This window comes from Scyliorhinus torazame, chromosome 7 (assembly GCF_047496885.1).
Source record: "Scyliorhinus torazame isolate Kashiwa2021f chromosome 7, sScyTor2.1, whole genome shotgun sequence".
Lineage (NCBI taxonomy): Eukaryota > Metazoa > Chordata > Chondrichthyes > Carcharhiniformes > Scyliorhinidae > Scyliorhinus > Scyliorhinus torazame.
In genome coordinates this window covers 226,231,947-226,250,216 of record NC_092713.1, presented here as the reverse complement: position 1 = coordinate 226,250,216, position 18,270 = coordinate 226,231,947, and the positions used below count along the sequence as shown (strand labels likewise).

The window sequence follows — 18,270 nt, the reverse complement described above, 5'->3', positions numbered from 1 at the left end:
CTTGAGTCATTGAAGTCTAGTTTCTATCTCATGCATAATACTGATAACCTCTTCGTCGAAGTCAGTAATATACTGTATACGAATCTCTCGCTCATGTCCTCTGTGGTTTGCAACATGCGTGCTCGTTCCATCAACCTCAAAAGGCTCTCCTCCAATCGATTTATACTGGCCTGATTCCAAACCTGCCTGTCCCAATGTTGACAGTATAATTCCTGCAATGTCTTTTCTTCCCATGGGTTCTGATGATGGGTCATAGACCTGAAACGTTAACCCTATCTTCCTCTCTCCACAGATGTTTCTGAACTGCTGAGTTTCCAGTATGCTCTGTTTTTAAATTAAACAAATGGACAAGTTCCATAATTGGTGGGGAAAAGATTTTATATAACAAGTCATTACTACTCAGCTTATCACAAATTTAGGAACGACTTATTATTTTATAATATACAAAGACGTAGCAAACTTCAGGAGCTATTATAAATGTTCTGACGATGGATTTTGACCCAAAATGCTAACTCTGTTTCTCTCTCCACAGATGCTGTTTGATCAGGGTATTTCCAGTACCTTTTGTTGTTATTGAAACATAGATTTTGTTACTGCTATTGTTTTCTTATTCCATTACACAAAAATTGTCACTTCAAGCCCAAACAAGGTTTACTGCAGTATTTCCCAATATCTTTAAAAACAAATAAAACCAGTCCTTGAAGTGATCTAAAAAGCATCTTTGTTCATTACCCTGTGCAGACTACAATGTTTTATCTATTAAGGCAAGTGAAACACTTGAAAATGTTGATAGCTGGGATACATTAATAAGTGTTGTCTGAAACGCAGAAACTAAAAGCAAACCTGAGCACGCACAAAAAAAATCTATTCGCATAACTTCATTCATGGGCTTATTATCCATTTACTGTTTTTCTCCTTGGTCTCCTAAGTACTTAATCTTGGACTGCCTGGTTCACCGGTATTCACCAATTTCCAGGAGTTCCACTTCCCCAGAATGTTGGCTTCAAAATCCTCAATAATAAGCAGAGTCAACAAGGACTTATGAAAGGGAAATAATGTTTGACAAGCTTGTTGATGTTTCTTGAGGATGTCACTTGCAGGATAAACAAGAGAGAGCCATTGGATGTAGTGCATTTGGATTTTCATAACACCTTCGATAAGATTCCACACAGGAGGTTGGGGAGCAAAATTAGAGCTCAGATACTGCCATGCATTGAGAATGGATTGATTGTTGGAAAACAGAGTAGGGATAAACCAATCATTGTCAGGATGGCAGGCTGTGACAAGTGGGGTACCACAAGGATTAGTGCATGGGCCTCAGCTATTCACAATGCATATCAATGATTTGGACAGAGGGACCAAATACAACGTTTCCAAATTCACTGATGACACAAAACTTGGCAGGAATGGGAATCGTGAGCAGGATACAAAGAGGCCCCATGGAAATTTATTAAGTCATTAGATGGGGTCGGAGAAAGGGAGAAAGTAAAACAGCCTAAATCAGAGTTAATGCTCATGTGTGTGAATGTACAGAGTATGGTTATAAGATTGGTGAACTACAGGCACAGGTTGGCAAATGAAAATTAGGATATTATTGCTATTCAGAGGCATGTTTCAGAAGGACTGGGGCTGGTTTAGCTCACTGGGCTAAATAGCTGGCTTTTAAAGCAGACCAAGGCAGGCCAGCAGCACGGTTCGATTCCCGTACCAGCCTCCCCGAACAGGCGCCGGAATGTGGCGACTAGGGGCTTTTCACAGTAACTTCATTGAAGTCTACTCGTGACAATAAGCGATTTTCATTTCATTTCATTTCAACTTTAAATATTCCTGGATATAAAGTATTTAGGAGAGACAGGAAAGGAAGAGGGGAGGGGTGGTGATGAGTGGAAGTATTTATAAAAGATGCATTACAGGACTGGAGAGAAAGGATGTTCCAGAGAGGTCAAGGACCGAATCTCTCTGGTTAGAGGGAAGAAGTGAAAAAGATGCAATAACGTGTAGTATATAGTGGAAGGGATGTAGAGAAACAAATTTGCAAAGAAATTACAGAGGTGAAAGAATTATAGCGTCATTGTAATGGGAAATTTAAATTTTCTGGGACTGGGAGAGGAATAATGCAAAGGGACACGTGGAACAAGAGTTCCTGGAATGTGTTCAAGATAATTTTCTGCAGCAGCATGCTTCCAGTCCAATGAAAGGCCTCGGAATTTGAACTGTTGGGACCTTGCTCTGGGGAACGGATTGAAATGAAAAAAAAAAGGTTTAGCACAGGGTTAGATCACTGGCTTTGAAAGCAGACCAAGGGAGGCCAGCAGCACAGTTCAATTCCCGTACCATTCTCCCCGGACAGGCGCCGGAATGTGGCGACTAAGGGCTTTTCACAGTAACAGGGGCTGTTTAGCACAGGGCTAAATCGCTGGCTTTGAAAGCAGGCCAAGGCAGGCCAGCAGCACGGTTCAATTCCCGTAACAGCCTCCCCGAACAGGCGCCGGAATGTGGCGACTGGGGGCTTTTCACAGTAACTTCATTTGAAGCCTACTTGTGACAATAAGCGATTTTCAAAGGCCTCGGAATTTGAACTGTTGGGACCTTGCTCTGGGGAACGGATTGACCCAAATGGATCAAATATCAGTGGGACAGCATATAGGGGTCAGTGACCATTGTATCATAAGATTTTAAATTGGCCATGGAAATGGACAAGGAGCAAAATAGAGCAGGGATAATTAATTGAAGGAACAGTTGGCAGAAGAAACGGTGGCTGAAGGTGGCCATCTTCAAAGAAAAGGTATTGCAGGCAATATCACGGTATATTCGCTTAAATGGGAAAGATAGGACAAATAAATCCAGAGCACCCGAGAAGATAAGAGCTGAAGATGAAAATGAAGTGCATTTGCGATAGAGATCAGGTAGAAAATACAATGGAGAATCAGGCTGAATATAGAAGGACCAGCGGGCATGTGAAAAACCGAATTAGAAAAGCAAGGAAAGAGCATGAAATGAAACTGGCAGCTAACATAAAAGGAAATCCCAAGGTCTTCAATCAGCATATAAATAATAAAAGGGTAGGAAAAGGGTAGGGTCGATTAGGGATAAAAATGAGACTTGCATGTGGAGTCAAAAAAGTAGCAGAGGTAATAAACAAGCACTTTCTACCAGGCTGAGGTGAGAAGGGTGGTAATTGCTACACTAGAATAATTTATAATTGATAAGGACGTGGTGTTAGAAGGGCTATCTTTACTTAAAATTGCTAAGGTACCAAAACTAGATGAAATGCATCCAAGAATACTGAGGAAAGTGAGAGTGGAAATTTCATAAGCAGTCTTCCTTAGACACAGGGATGGTGTCAGAGGATTGGAGAAATGCAATTGTTACACCCCTTGTTCAAAAAGAGGTGCAAGAATGAAGGTGGCAACTACAGACCAGTCAATTTGACTTCAGTAGTAGGAAAACCTCTGGAAAATATAGTTCTGGGCAAAATCAGTAGTCACTTAGGTAAGTGCAGGATAATTAAGGAAACCCAGTATGGATTCATTAAGAGAAAATCATGTTTAACTGGGTTTTTTTTCAAGGAGGTGACAAAGAAGGTTGATAAGGGCAATGGCTGTTGATGTGGTGCCTGTAGATCTTCAAAAGGCATTTCATGCAGTATCATACTAACAGACTTGTGAGAAAGGTTCTAGCTCCTCAAATAAAAGGAAAGCAGGCACTTGAATAAGAAATTGGCTGAGTGACAGGAAGCAGAGTAATGATGAATGGTGGCTATTTTTAGATTGGACAAAATCTTGTAGTGGAGTTCCCAGGAGTCAGTGTTGGGACCCTTGCTCTTCCTGATGTACATTAATGACCGAGACTGTGGTGTTGAAGCAGGATTTCAAAATTTTCAGATGATACGGAAGATTGGAAATGTTGTCAACTGTGATGAGGGAAGTCTTGAATTTCAAAAGGACATAGACATGTTGGTGGTTTGGGCAGACAAGTGGCAGATGAAGTTCAATGCAGAGAAGTGTAAGATGATTTGTTTTGGCAAGAAGAATTTGGAGAGACAGGTGTAAAACAAATAGAGAAACTCTAAAGGTGATATAGGAACAGAAAGACATTGGTGTATATGCACACCGATATATGAAGGCTACAGGACATGTTGAGAGAACAGTTAATAAAGCATATAATGGGTGGCACGGTAGCATTGTTGCTTCACAGCGCCAGGGACCCGGGTTTAATTCCCAGCTTGAGACACTGTCCGTGTGGAGTCTGCACATTCTCCCAGTGTCTGCGTAGATCTCCTCCGAGTTCTCCTGTTTCCTCCTACAAGTCCCAAAAAATATGCTTGTTAGGTGAGATGGACAATCTGAATTCTCCCTCAGTGCACCCGAACAGACGCCGGAGTGTGGCGACTGGGGGATTTTCACAGTAACTTAACTGCAGTGTTAATGTAAGCCTACTTGTAACAACAATGAAGATTATTATAATATTTTTGGCTTTATTAATAGGGATATTCAGTAGAAGAGTAAAGATGTCATGTTGAATTTGTAGAAGGCACTAGTTTGTCCTCATCTGGAGTACTTTGTGCAGCTCTGGGTGTCATACTTTGAGGAAGGATGTGAAGGCATTGGAGAGAGTACAGAGGAGATTCACAACAATTATTCCATAGGTAAACAACTAGCTATGAGGATAGATTGGGAAGTTGGGACTGTTTCCTTGCAGAAAAGAAGGCTGAGAGAAGACTTGATAGAGATATTCAAGATCCTGAGGGGAACGGACAGGGTAAATTGTAAGAAACTGTTACCACTAAGAGAGCAAGAACTAGAGGGCACAGATTCAAAATAATTGACAAAAGGAGTAAAAGTATGAGAGAAAAAAATGTTTTCATCCAGAGGGTGGTTGTACTCTGGAATTAATTTCCTGAGAGGGTGGTGGAGGTAGGTTTGATCGAGCAATTGGATTGCTATCTGAAAATAAATAATACGCAAGATTACGGGGATAAGGCAAGGGAGTGGGACTAGATGGAAAGCTCATTCAGAGAGACAGTGCAGACTCAGTAGGCTGAATGGCCTTCTTCTGCACTGTAAAGGTTTTGTGATTTAGTCAGACAAAGTGAGTGGACAAGAACAAATGCAATATAATATCGAAAAATGTGAAGTTATTCACCACTTTGATAGGAAAAACAGACATTTAGAGTATTTCCTAAGTGGAGAGAGACTGGGAAGTGCTGATGTTCAAAGGGTCCTGGGTGTTCTTGTTCACAGGCCACTAAAAGCTAACATGCAGGTGCAACAAGAAATTAGGAAGGCAAATGGTACATTAGTCTTTATTGCAAAGGGATTTGCGGAGAGGAGTAAGGAAATCTTATTGCAGTTGTATAGAGCCTTGCTGAGACCACACCTGGAGTAATGCATGCAATTTTAATCTCCTCACCTAAGGAAGGATATACTGGCCTTGGAGAGAGTGCAATGAAGGTTCACTAGATTAATCCCTGGGATGACGGTATTGTCCTTTGATGAAAGATCGAGGAGACAGGGCCTGTATTCTCTCGAGTTTAGAAGAATGATAGCTGCTCAAATTGAAATCCACAAAATGTTTTGATGGTTCGACAGGGTGGATGCAGGAAGGGAGATTTTCCTAGTTGGAGGACAGACTCAGAATAAGAAGTATGCCATTTAGGAACGAGTTGAGGAGAAATCTCTTCAGTCTGTGGGTGCCGAAACTTTGGAATTCTCTCAGCCAGAGGGCTGTGGAAGCTCAGTATTTGAGTAAGTTCAAAGCAGAGATTGATAGATTTCTAGATACCAATGACATCAAGGTATACAGGGATAGTTCAGGAAAATGGTATTGAGGTCGATGATCTAGTTAAATGGAGTAGCAGGCTCAAGGAGCCAAATGGGTCTCCATGGTCTTGTTCTATTCTACCTCTGCAAGCTCGTACCCCAGCTCACACATGTACTTCTAACCTTTTGTGCATTTTTATTACTGGTGAGACAAATTCAGTAATCTTGGCCTGTTTTCAAATTCCCACCCTAAAGCACCCTACGTTGTCACATCTTTATCATTTTCAGAAAGAACCCATGAAGACAAGGGCATCTGCCATTTGTTCTTCCTGAACCTCTGCTCAGGCACTTGAACTTTGCTTTGTACTATATCTTGAGATATTTAATTATGTTTAAGGCATTCTAAAAGTGCAAGATGATCTTTCTGGGACCTGGGCCATCAACATCTCTAATGTTTTCTTACACTGCCCTTAGCATCCATGCCATCCTTTTGAGGAATCAATTTTGTATTTTAAAAGTCTTGTACCCGTGTTACTTCCTGTTGTGCAACACATATTTTCTGTATGGTCACATGTTTTCTGTCCACGTCACACCTCTATCATGCTATTTGTCATGCTATCTCCATGGCACCTGGATGTCATGTAATCTCACACCTGTGAATTAGTTTTAACTGTAAGTTATAAGGTACTTAAGTTTACAGTTAGTTACCTTTCAGTCCTCCCAACACTACAAAGAGAGAATTTGATATAAATATAACATGGTAAAAGGCTGTTTATTCAACAGCCAATCTATGTTAGTGTTTATCCCTCAAATGAACAATGGCACGAATACAGATGCCTGCCTTAATTCCCTTTTCCTTCTCATCTATTTAACCTACGATGACAATACTAGGTAATGCTTGTGCTTCTCCAAGCTCAATCATTCAGTACCTTCCCTGTTCATCCCTGCTGCTGCAGAGTTCCTATACTGCCCCATCTTCAGTCCTGCTATGTCCTAAAACTGGGCTCTCTGCTACCATCAAATTTTCTGCGTGATCTTCCCTGCCACTGTTCTGTCCTGTTCGGCATGGTTAACCTTACCTGGAAAAAAAGGATTCCGGGTGAGGTTGGCGGGGCTCGGCAAGGGATGCAAGATTCATGGGGAAAGCTGAGGATGAGAGAGATGGCATAAAGTAGACAATGACAGAAAATGCAGCAGCTGTAAAGCAGGACAGGCAGAGGCAAAGCAAGAGAAAATGGAAAATGGGTAACAGGATACAGGGCAAGGGGCAGGTAGCGAATAGGAAGGAATTTAAAGAAGAATCTCAGAGAAGGTGGAGGGGAACTGATAAGGGGAAAGGAGGGAAACAGTAGTATAAAGAGAAAGTGGAAAGGGGAAAAGGAAAATGAAATGTCACTGTGAAAAATGTAAACTGCAAAGGAGCAGTAGGATGTACAAATGGACAGCTGGGAGGGCAAGTTGAAGAGAAGAGGTAAATACTGTAGGTAGTCCACAGAAGCAACGGATAAATGGGAAATGAGAACACAAGGAGTGCTAATGTGTACACACAAGACTAATGGGGTAAAAGACAAAAGCAGAAAACCAACTGGGGGAAATTACACAACAGTGAAGGCAGTTAGAACAGCAACAGCATGCTGCTTTCACTCTGCTCTGTGATCATATGCATCCTCTCCACTTTTGAGAACTCAAAGGAGGAAAAATGCAAAAGGTAACAGTCAGAAGAAAAACTGAGAGATATCCAGAAAACAGTATAAAAATGACAGAGAACAATCAGAAATAGTTTTTTAAAAATTCAGATGTTGCTGGATGGGCCAGCATTTATTGCCTATCCGTAATTGCCCTTGAACTGAGTGGCAATCTCAGCCATTTCAGAGGACATTTGAGAGAGTCAACCACATCGCTGTGGATCTGGTGTCACATAAAGGCCAGACCTGGTAAGAATAGCAGATTTCTTCGTTAAAGGGAAGGAACGGTTGGACAGTAGTTAGCACTGCTGCCTCACAGCGCCAGCTCCCTGGGTTCAATTTCAGCCTTGGGTGACTGTGTGGAGTTTGCACTTTCTCCCCGTTTCTGTTGAGTTTCCTCGCACAGTTCAAAGATGTGCAGGTGAGGTGGATTGGCCATGATAAAATTACCCTTAAGTGTCCAGGGATGTACAGGTTAGGTGGGGGAGTGGGCCGAGGTAGGGTGCTCTTTCAGAGGGTCAGTGCAGACTTGATGGGCCAAATTACCTCCTTCTGCACTGTAGAGATTCTAAAATGACATTAGTGATCCACATGACTTTTTATGACAATAGATTCACTGTCATCATTAGGCTTTTTAATTACAGATTAATTTTTTTATTGAATTCACCATCTGCTGTGGGAGCTCCATTGGTATTAAAAAAAAAATCCACATACTGCACAGGGACCCCAGCATCCACCCTTTACCAGAAAGAAACTTCCCAGGACTTGATTTAAATTATCAGGGCCATGGGAAGCCCCTTTCATCTCTGGCATGTTTGTATAATTCTAACCCAAAATAAAGCTCGAAATATGTTGAATAAATCCACAAGTATCAAACTGGCACGATAAGCCTCCACATTGTGCCATGGAGTTTTGTTTTTGTCGTGGTTCACAATTTATAGAGAATATGGGCGCAATTCTCCCATCGGGAGACTAAGTCCCGACACCGGAGTGAAAACTGGAGTGTTTCACTCCGGCGTCGGAGGCCGTTCCCAGCCCCCTATTCTCCCACCCCCTGGGGGGGGGGGGGGAGAGACAGGAGCGGCATTGCGTCATTTACGCGCGCTGGGCCTTGGCGCCGCGTAATAGCGGCGCCGCGTAAATGATGCGACCAGCACCGTGTAAATGACGTCACCCTCGCATGCGCGGTTGCCGTCCTCCCCGCAAGATGATGTCCGATGGATCTTGCGCGGCAGTGGAGGAAAGGAGGTCCTCCTTCAGAGAGGCCGGCCCGCCGATCGGTGCTCACCGATCGGCGGGCCAGACCCCTTTTGAGCCCCCCCCCCCCACCCCCCGTGCAGGAACCCCTCTCGCCCTCCCAAAGGCCGCGCCCCAGCGTTCCCGCGCTGTTCCCGCCGGCAGCAACCAGGTGTGGATGACGCCGGCGGGAGCCTGTCGTGTTGGGCAGGCCGCTCGGCCCGGAGAATCGCCGCTCGCCCATTACCAACGGCAAGCGGCGATTCTCCCAGCGGCCAGCCGTGATTCGCGCCGCGCCGGTTTTGGGGGGGGGGGGGGGAAAGAGAATCGCGTGCGGGCGTCGGGGCGGCACTCGCATGGCGCCCGGGCGATTCTGCCACCCGGCGTTGGGGGGGGGGGGGGGGGGGGGGTGGTAGAATTCCGCCCTATATATTTTTGGCATATTTTACATATTTTGGCATGGCGACCCTTAATTCCTCCCCAAATACTGCAATAGAGATTTCCAAATGGCACCCAGTTTTGCAGTTGTGACTAGTAGTTTCAACTCCACAACTATGTAACATTTTTTAATTTAGAAAAATGAAAACCCGGTTTAATGTTCTGAATAGGGACACAGTTTACATTTTTGTTGAAGGATGTACTTGGAAAATGAATTCCTTAATTTAGTTAGGCCTATTTTTCCACCGTTTCTGGATCAATTGGGCTGAAGCAAATGCAGAGTTCAATGCTGCTCCAGAAATGCAGTTAATTGGAAAGTGGGCAGGAACATGCAGTTTGGTAGCATCAAATGTGCATTAACCTTCCTGTCAAATTGTGCTTTCTACAGTTGTGAAGTCATTTTAAAAAGCTTACATTTAAAATGTCTTTCTTTACTCACTTATAGAAGGTCATCATACATCCAGTAATTGTCATATTCATCGGCACCTGAGCTGACATTCGACCAATAAGAATCATTTTCTCTCCTGTATCTGGGTGAAACGCAGAATCATAGACATATTTTGCCCTCCAAAGTTCATCTTCTGTCAGCTCAGGAGCTATGATACCTTGCCTAAGATTTAATACATATTACAACATAATAATCTTGCGATAGGATAAGCATCACCTAAAAAAACCTTAAAAACCTCTTATAAAAAAATACAAAGGTTAAAAGCATACAATTTAACAAGATGAAGGTGACAAAATAGATGAGGTTTTTCTGTATCCAAGTGTCTAATTACTTTACAAAACAACAGTGACTATGTTTTAAATGCTATTCATTAATTGTGAGGCACATTGGGACATCCTGAGGATGCTCCATAAATCCAAGTTCTTTTGTTTATTTATGTAAAGTTATTTTTGACAAGTTTAGGATCTTACTGACTTAATAGCCGAGAATATGCTGTCAAAAAACAGTGGGCGAAATTCTCCCGAAACGGCACGATGTCCGCCGACTGGCGCCCAAAACGGCACCAATCAGACGGGCATCGCGCCACCCCAAAGGTGCGGAATGCCCCCCCAGGACCCCGGAGCCCGCCCACGTCGCCTTGTCCCGCCGTTCAAAAGGTGGTTTAATCCACGCCTGCGGGACAGGCAATTTATCAGCGGGACTTCGGCCCATCCGGGCCGGAGAATCAAGCGGGGGTGCCCGCCAACTGGCGCGGCGCGATTCCCGCCCCCGCCGAATCTCCGGTGCCGGAGACTTCGGCAACCGGCGGGGGCGGGATTCACGCCAGCCCCCGGCGATTCTCCGACCCGGCGGGGGGTCGGAGAATGACGCCCAGTGAGGCTAATGGTGCTCACCGTTATTTATGTGAAAATATTACAGCAATTGAAGGTGAGGGGCAGATGTGTTGTTAAACACTGATATCCATGTTACATTGCTCTATGTAAGCTTCACAGAAATATCACATGTTGCTGTCTCATTGAATGCCCATGAAGGTGCTGTAGTTGTCCAGCAGGTTTGCTCTAAACTCGCCACAGATAAAGAAAAAGTAGATAAAAAGGAGGGTAGTGAAAGTAAATGTTCACCCCTTAAGACGATGACAGGTGAAATTGTCATAGGAAGTGGCTGGAATGTTGATTCATTTTATTATACAAAATATAAATGACAATAATTAAATATATTGTACATATATAAAATGTGATGAATATAAATATTGATTTATATAAAACCCACCCTTTCCTCAGCCTAACCTGGTCCTTCACGCGGAGGTGTGTCTCCTGCAGAAAGGCCACCTCCGCTTTCAAGCTCCTAAGGTGAGCAAAGACCAGAGATCTTTTGACTGACCCATTAAGCCCACACACAATCCACTTTATCAGTCTTACCAGGGGGCTTACGTCTCCATTCCCCTCTACCGTCCACCATCCTCCCCTTTTGGCTCTACCCCTGTTAATTTCACCCTATACCTGGCCCACCCGTGATAGCCCCTCTCTCTGCCCCTGACCATGTTTCTTCTCCAACCTCGCCTCATCACCCTCTTCACCCCCCCCCCCCCCCCCCAACCAGCACCCCCCATTCCTCCGCATGCCACCTCTCTTGGCCTTCTCCCCCACCTCACTTCTGTTCACCAGCATTACCTACCAGCGTGGCAACTCCTGCCCAAAGGCTTCTCCCACCGACCCCCCACCCCTCCCCAATCACACCTCTCTGTTCTGTGAAGAAGGCTCCCCGCTGACCTCTCCTTCCTCATCCAAACAAAGACTCATCTCGAACCGCAGGTCACCTTCCCCAAGAACAAACAAACAGAAAAAATGCACAGCCCCAGGCAGCAGGAGGGGGGCATGGGGACAGCTGTCCCCTTACAAACTTTTAACTCCTTTGATGGCCTTCGAGCGATCTTCCTGCATTTCCTTCCTCTGCTGGCAAAACTCTTCCTTGATGAAGGCCATCAACTGTTCCATCTGGGGCTTTGCTACTTGCACTAAGTTGCTGCGGCGCAAGTCTCTTCCAATTCCTTGGCCATGTCCTTCACTTTCTTCTACCAGATTTGGTAACCAGCAAACATACCAATCCAGGAGGGGACTTCTCCTCCGACCTTCAGTTACACTTTTCTGTCGAAGTTGCACCCAATTTCGGGTAAAAAGAGCTCTTTTCTATGCCTTCAAGCAGGAGCTGCCCTGTGTGCGATCACTCATACCAAGACTGCCACCTGAAGTCCCGATTTCCAGCGTTTTGTGCGAGAAAATGGTTTACGACACACAAAGACAGCGCCCTACCACCCGGCGTCAAAAGGTCTGACTGAGGGGGCTATTCAAACTTTCAAGAATGCCATGAAGCAGCAATCCAGTAGACCGTTCCGTCAGAGGTCGGCTAATTTTTTGTTGCACAACTTAACCCCTCATTTAACCACACTGTACTTGGATGTGTTCACAACTCTCTGTAGTTTCCGGTGGTCTTAGACTGAGCAGTTGCCATATCAAGCTGTGATGCAGCCAGATAGGATACTTTCTATGGTGCATCTGTAAAAATTGGTAAGAGTCATTGTGAACATGCTGAATTTCCTTAGTTTCTCGAGGAAGTATAGGAGCTTTTGTGCCTTCTTGGTCGTAGTGTCGACGTGGGAGGACCAGGACAGGTTGCTGGTGATGTGCACACCTAGGAATTTGAAGCTGTCATGCACCTCTGCACCACTGATGCAGACAGGGGTGTGTACAATGCTTCACTTCCTAAAGTGAATGACCAGCTCCTTAGTATTACTGATATTGTGGGAGGGAGAGATTGATGATGTTACATCATACCAGTAGGCTCTCTATGTCCTTCCTATGCTCTGCCTCATCGTTGTTTAGGATCCGACCCACTACGGTCATGTATTCAGCAAACTTGTAGATGGAATTGGAGCAAAGTTTTGTCACACAATCATGTGTGTATAGGGAGTATAGTAGGGGGCTATGTACGCAGCCCTGCGGGACCCTGGTATGGAGGTGGTGTTATTGTTCATCCTTCCGGATTGCGACCTATGTCAGAAAGTCGAGGATCTAGTTGCAGAGGGAGCAGCCAAGTCCTAGGTTTTGGAGTTTCGATATGAGATTGGCTGGGATTATGGTGTTGAAGGCGGCGCTGTAGTCAATGAATAGGAGTCTGACGTAGGAGTCATTGTTGTCGAGATGCTCCAGGGATGAGTGTAGGGCCAGGGAGATAGTGTCTGCTGTGGACCAATTGTGGTGGTATGTAAATTGCAGTAGCTCAAGACGTTCTGGAAGTATGGAGTTGATATGTCTCATGACCAACCTCTCGAAACACTTCATAATGATAGATGTCAAGGCCACCGGACAGTAGTCGTTGAGGCACATTGTCTGATTCTTCTTTGGCACCGGTACGATGGTGGTCTTCTTGAAGTAGATTGGAACCTCGGAATGAAGTAAGGAGAGGTTGAAGATGTACGGGAACACACCTGCCAGCTGATCCACGCAAGATCTGAGTGCATGACCAGGAGCTCCGTCAGGACCCATTGCTTTCCAAGAGTTCACTTTCAAGAAGACTGATCTGACTTTGGAGGCTGTGACGGTGGGTATGGGTGTGTCCGGTCTGCGGGGGCAGTTGACAACAGTTTGATGGTTTTCTGTTGAATGCATTGAGTTCATCGGGGAACGTTGCGCTGTTGCCAGAGATTCTACTCGGCTTTTCTTTGTAGCCCGTATTGTTGTTTAAGCCTTGCAACAACCGACGAGAGTCCGTGTCGTTAGTCTGTGGCTCTATCTCAATGTGGTATTGTCTTTTAGCGTCCCTGATGGCTTTGCGGAGGTCGTACCTAGATTCTTGTATAGGTCAGGGCCACCTGTCTTTAACACCTCAGACCTGGCCTTCAGTAGGGAGTGAATCTCACGGTTAAACAAGTTTCCGGTTGGGGAACGTACATACTACCGTCTTTGGCATGCAATCTTCTACATACTTACTGATGAAGTCTGTGATGGTTGTGTCATACTAGTCTAGGTTGGCTGTTGAGTTCTTGAATATGGACCAATCCACTGACTCCAACTTGTCGCTTAGGAGTTCTTCCATTGCCTTGGACCAGCACTGCACGACCTTCTTAACTGGATTCTCCCACTTACGTTTCTGCTTGTAGGGCTGCACGGTGGCACAGTGGTTAGCACTGCCACCTCACGGCACCAAGGTCCCAGGTTCGATCCCAGCTCTGGGTCACTGTCCGTGTGGGTTTTGCACAATCTCCCCGTGTGGAGTTTGCACATTCTCCCCGTGTTTGCGTGCATTTCGCCCCCACAATCCAAAAATGTGCAGGGTAAGTGAATTGGCCACTCTAAATTGCGCCTTAATTGGAAACAATGAATTGGGTACTCTAAATTTATTTTTAAAAGTTTCTGCTTGTATGCTGGGAGAAGGAGCACAGTCTTGTGGTCCAATTTTCCGAAGTGCGGTTGGAGGATGGATCGGTAGGCGCCCTTGATGTTTGTGTAGCAATGGTCAAGGATGTTGGGGCTCCTGGTGGGGCAGGAGATGTATTAATGGAATATTGGCAGTACACTCGAGGTTGGCCTGGTTGAAATTCCCACCCACTATGAACAGGGCTTCCGGATATTCAGTTTAATTGTTATTGATAGTGGTGTACAATTCATCAAGCACCTTCTTCACTTCCGCCTGGGGTGGGATGTAGACCACCATGATGATGGCAGAAGTGAACCTCCGTGGAACGTAGCATGGGCGGCACTTTACAGTCAGGTATTCCAAGTCTGGGCTCCACAGACCATGTGACCGGCTCAGGGTCAATTGCGTGGGCGCATGCAATCCTTGGCCAATGGGGAATTTACCTAGGCCAATGGGGAGCTGGAGAGTAAAAACCTGTTGTATAGTTTTCTGTGACTGTTACCTAACTACCTTTGCCTTTCATCAATAAACCTCTTTATTTATTACTGGAAGTCTCCAGCTTTCTTGAGCCACCACAGCAATCATATTATTTTGATCTAAGAAATTAATATCTTAAGTATTGATTCCAAAGTCAAGATGCCAATTATGTTTGTTTTGCTGGTATGATGGTTTCATAGTTAAGAAACCATCAAACAAACATCTCCACCCGAGGTATCCTTATCATCAATCTTCTTCTGAACTTTATATCCGTCCAATAAAAAAAGGAATTGATTCATCCACAGCTTTTTCAAGGGGGGGGAGGGGGTGCTATGTCATGTGTTGGGGTGGGTTTATACCTTCAGGTTATTTAACTGTGAATACAGAGCTAGTTTCTGATGGTATTTTGTTGCTGCTATCCTATTTATTCACATTACCACTCACTTTAACCCCAAAATGGTTTCTTCCTTGTAGGAAAGGAGTTCAGCCGACAATCGTGTGCATCGTGTTTTCCTATTTTTTAATTTTAAAAAGTTAAAATCAAACTTGTGATAATATTGCAGGACATGTGATAATATTGCAGGACATCAGATATATATCAACAAATAAAACTGTAAGACAGGCTACAACGACATATAAAGCTATGCTGTACTATACCTATAATCATGTATTATCTTTCGAGCATTCTCCAACTGAGCATTTGATAGAAGAATGTTCCTTGGATCAGTAACTGTAAAGAAGTGTTTTGCTCTCCCAATAAAAGTACCCTGGTCCCATCGAGGCTCTTTGGTATTGATGTTCAATGATATTTCTCCAGTCATTTTATACTCTCTAGAAGGCAAACAAACAAAAAACATGGATATAAGAACATAAAGAATAGAAGACCAGAATTAACTCATACGTTCATGACTGATCGTTGGCTTCAATTCCACTCTCATGCATGGTACCCATATCCCTTGCTGAGGGACAAATATTTATCCAACAGTGACAGATCTACAATCTTCGGGGCTGGGGTATTCCAAAGATTCACACCCTTGTGAGAAGAAATTTCTCTTCATCTCAGTCCTCAATGATTGGCCCCTTACCTGAAATTACCCCCTTGTTCTCGATTCCCCAGCCAGGGGCAACAACCTTTCATTATCTAGTCTGTCAAGCCCCTTCACAATCTTGAATGTTTCAATTAGATCACCTCTCATTTTCTAAACTCCAGACCCAATTTACTCAGCCTTTTATCACAGACAGCCATCTCAATGCAAAGCACAATTTAGTCAACTTTTGTCTTAACCCCACCTCCAATGCAAGTATATCCCTCCATAAATATGGAGTCTACAACTGCACACTAGGTGTCATCTCACCAAATTCCTGTACAATTATAACAAGATTTATTTATTCTTGCGCTCTAATCACTTTGCAATAAAGGCCAACATGCCATGTGGTTTCCTAATTGCTGACTTTTTATTGATTGTATGGGTACATAGTAGGATAGGCCACATGAGTGGCCCTCCATCTCAGCAGAACGCAAGATTTAAATCAAGTTTGTTCACGAATCTTGACCCCATGAATAAGATTAAATACAATTTAATATATGTTGAATATTTCATAATTCAAATGCTGAGTCATTTATTTATTAATGGGACTCCCATCAACTTCAAATAGTAAAAATAAAATAAATATTTACACTTTGGACACAAAGGGAGCGCAGGCTCTCTCAGTCAATGTTGCGTGAAATCAGCATACACCCCATTTCAATTACCCTTGCTTTGTCTATCACTTCAGTTATACCGGTAAGAAATAAAAACTACGCGGATGGAAATCAGTGGAATGTGGCAATCGTGCACATAGGCAACAAAATGCTTCGTGGGCCACACTCTGAACCCAGAGGGGGCCCCTGGGCCGCAGGTTGCACACCATTGCCCTCTGAACATCAAAATAAAAGGGGCCATGGCAAAATTCACGTTGACTCGGACGCACAACCAAGGTATTTCAGAACTCGTCCAGTACCCAGATTGCAAATGCGACAATCTTTGCCGACGCACCCTCCTTATCCTCCCAGGATGGACGAGGTAGTGGCCACGCTCAACATTTTGGACTCATTGCCTGCTACAGTGTCCCAAATCCATGAGTGGACCCTTCACCCATGAGAATGGCCAGGGCGACTGTGGCTGTAGTTACATGCTGACTTTACCAGCCCTTTTCAAGGTTGAATGTTCTTAGGCCTCATAGGTGTCACTAAGTGGCTGGAAGTCCATAGAATGTGGGCGACTACCGACTATCTCCAGAGCAACCACTGAAAAATTGCACTTGTCCTTCAGTACGCACTGTATCCCAGAGGTGTTGGTTACTGATAATGGCATGCGTTTTACAAGTGAGGAGTTCTCAGGCACACCCGTATGGCCACATACAGCCAAGGGGCTGTTTAGCACAGGGCTAAATCGCTGGCTTTGAAAGCAGACCAAGGCAAGCCAGCAGCATGGTTCGATTCCTGTAACAGCCTCCCTTAACAGGCGCCGGAATGTGGCGACTAGGGGCTTTTCACAGTAACTTCATTTGAAGCCTACTTGTGACAATAAGCGATTTTCATTTTCATTTCATTTCATTTCACATATCACCTGGCTTCAAACGGGCTGCCGGAAAGGGTGGTACAAACACTCAAACGAGGACTACAAAAATCAGACTTCGGGTTGATGGACACAAGACTGGCCAGGTTCTTGTTCTGCAATAGGACCACTCCGCATGCTGCAACCTGGGTGGCGATGGAAGAATTGTTAATGGGCTGGAGGCTTCAAACACGTCTTAGTCTGGTTTTCCCTGGTATAGGTAGGAAAGTACGTCACAGCCAGGAGCTGCAAGGGCATTGCCCTGTTCGATGAAAATTGCGCAGACTATTTGTACCAAGTGATGCAGTGTAAGTTTGAAACTTTGCAGTGGATCTCCAGGATAATCCTCCAGATCGGGCTGGTATCTTATTACGTTCAGCACAAGATCATGTCATGAAAAAGCACCTCGATCACATACGGTACAGGCGATCAGTTTTACGCAAAGTTTGTCAGGAGATGAAGGTTGCGGTCAGGCCAGATCTGAAGGCCGAGGAGGCTAGATAGAGCCAGATGGGACAAGATGTCGAAATGGGAGAGGTTGAGCATGCGGATTCTGATATGGAAACCCAAGTATTGGAGGTTTCCAACGGGGAGCAAGCAGTGCAGCAGCCTCAGACAGTGCATCCACGGCATTCCAGTCAGAGGTGGCGTTCGCCATCCAGATATACAAGGCCAGGTCCAGCACCGCAAGTGCAGGAAGCACAGCCAAGTGTGAAGATGGTCTGGCGCCCTCCTGCGCCTCAGTCGTCAGAAGAATCTTTGGACTTTGGTGGGGAGGTATGCACGAGACATACAGGGTTGGTGCAATTGGTGTCCCGGTGAGTCTCGTCGAAAACAAGCTCCCCTGCTAAGGGGGCAGGGAGCCCTAGATCATTCATGATTAAGATCTGTATAAAGCCAGCCAGGTATGGATCTGAGAACAGACCCAGCTGGAATCTGATGCATATTGTAAATATAGTTGCTTTGTAATAAATCAAGTTTTCTTTCAACCATCTCGGTTCCAACTGGTATGTGGTCTCCAAAACCTTTTGAGACACTTATCAAATGCCTCTCGGAAAATCAAGTGTGCTCACATCTATGGGTTCCCCTTTATTTGCCTTGTTGGTTACATTCTCAAAAAAACTAATAAATCTGTCAAACAAGGTTTTCATTTTGTGTGGTGACACAGTGATTACATTACTGAACTAGCAATCGTCAGGCCTAGACTAAAAATG

General features: G+C 44.6%; 1 protein-coding gene across 3 annotated transcripts in view; it reads right to left on the bottom strand.

The window, feature by feature from the left end:
• Positions 1-18,270, bottom strand: part of LOC140426867 (sideroflexin-1) — a 116,860-nt gene that overhangs the window by 36,101 nt on the left and 62,489 nt on the right. For all 3 annotated transcript variants that reach the window (XM_072512108.1, XM_072512107.1, XM_072512109.1), the window contains exons 2-3: positions 15,117-15,290; positions 9,561-9,731 (exon numbers count right to left, since the gene is read on the bottom strand). In XM_072512108.1, coding sequence (XP_072368209.1) covers positions 9,561-9,731; positions 15,117-15,280 — 335 coding nt within the window. In that variant the 5' untranslated portion in view covers positions 15,281-15,290. The remainder of the gene's footprint in view (positions 1-9,560; positions 9,732-15,116; positions 15,291-18,270) is intronic.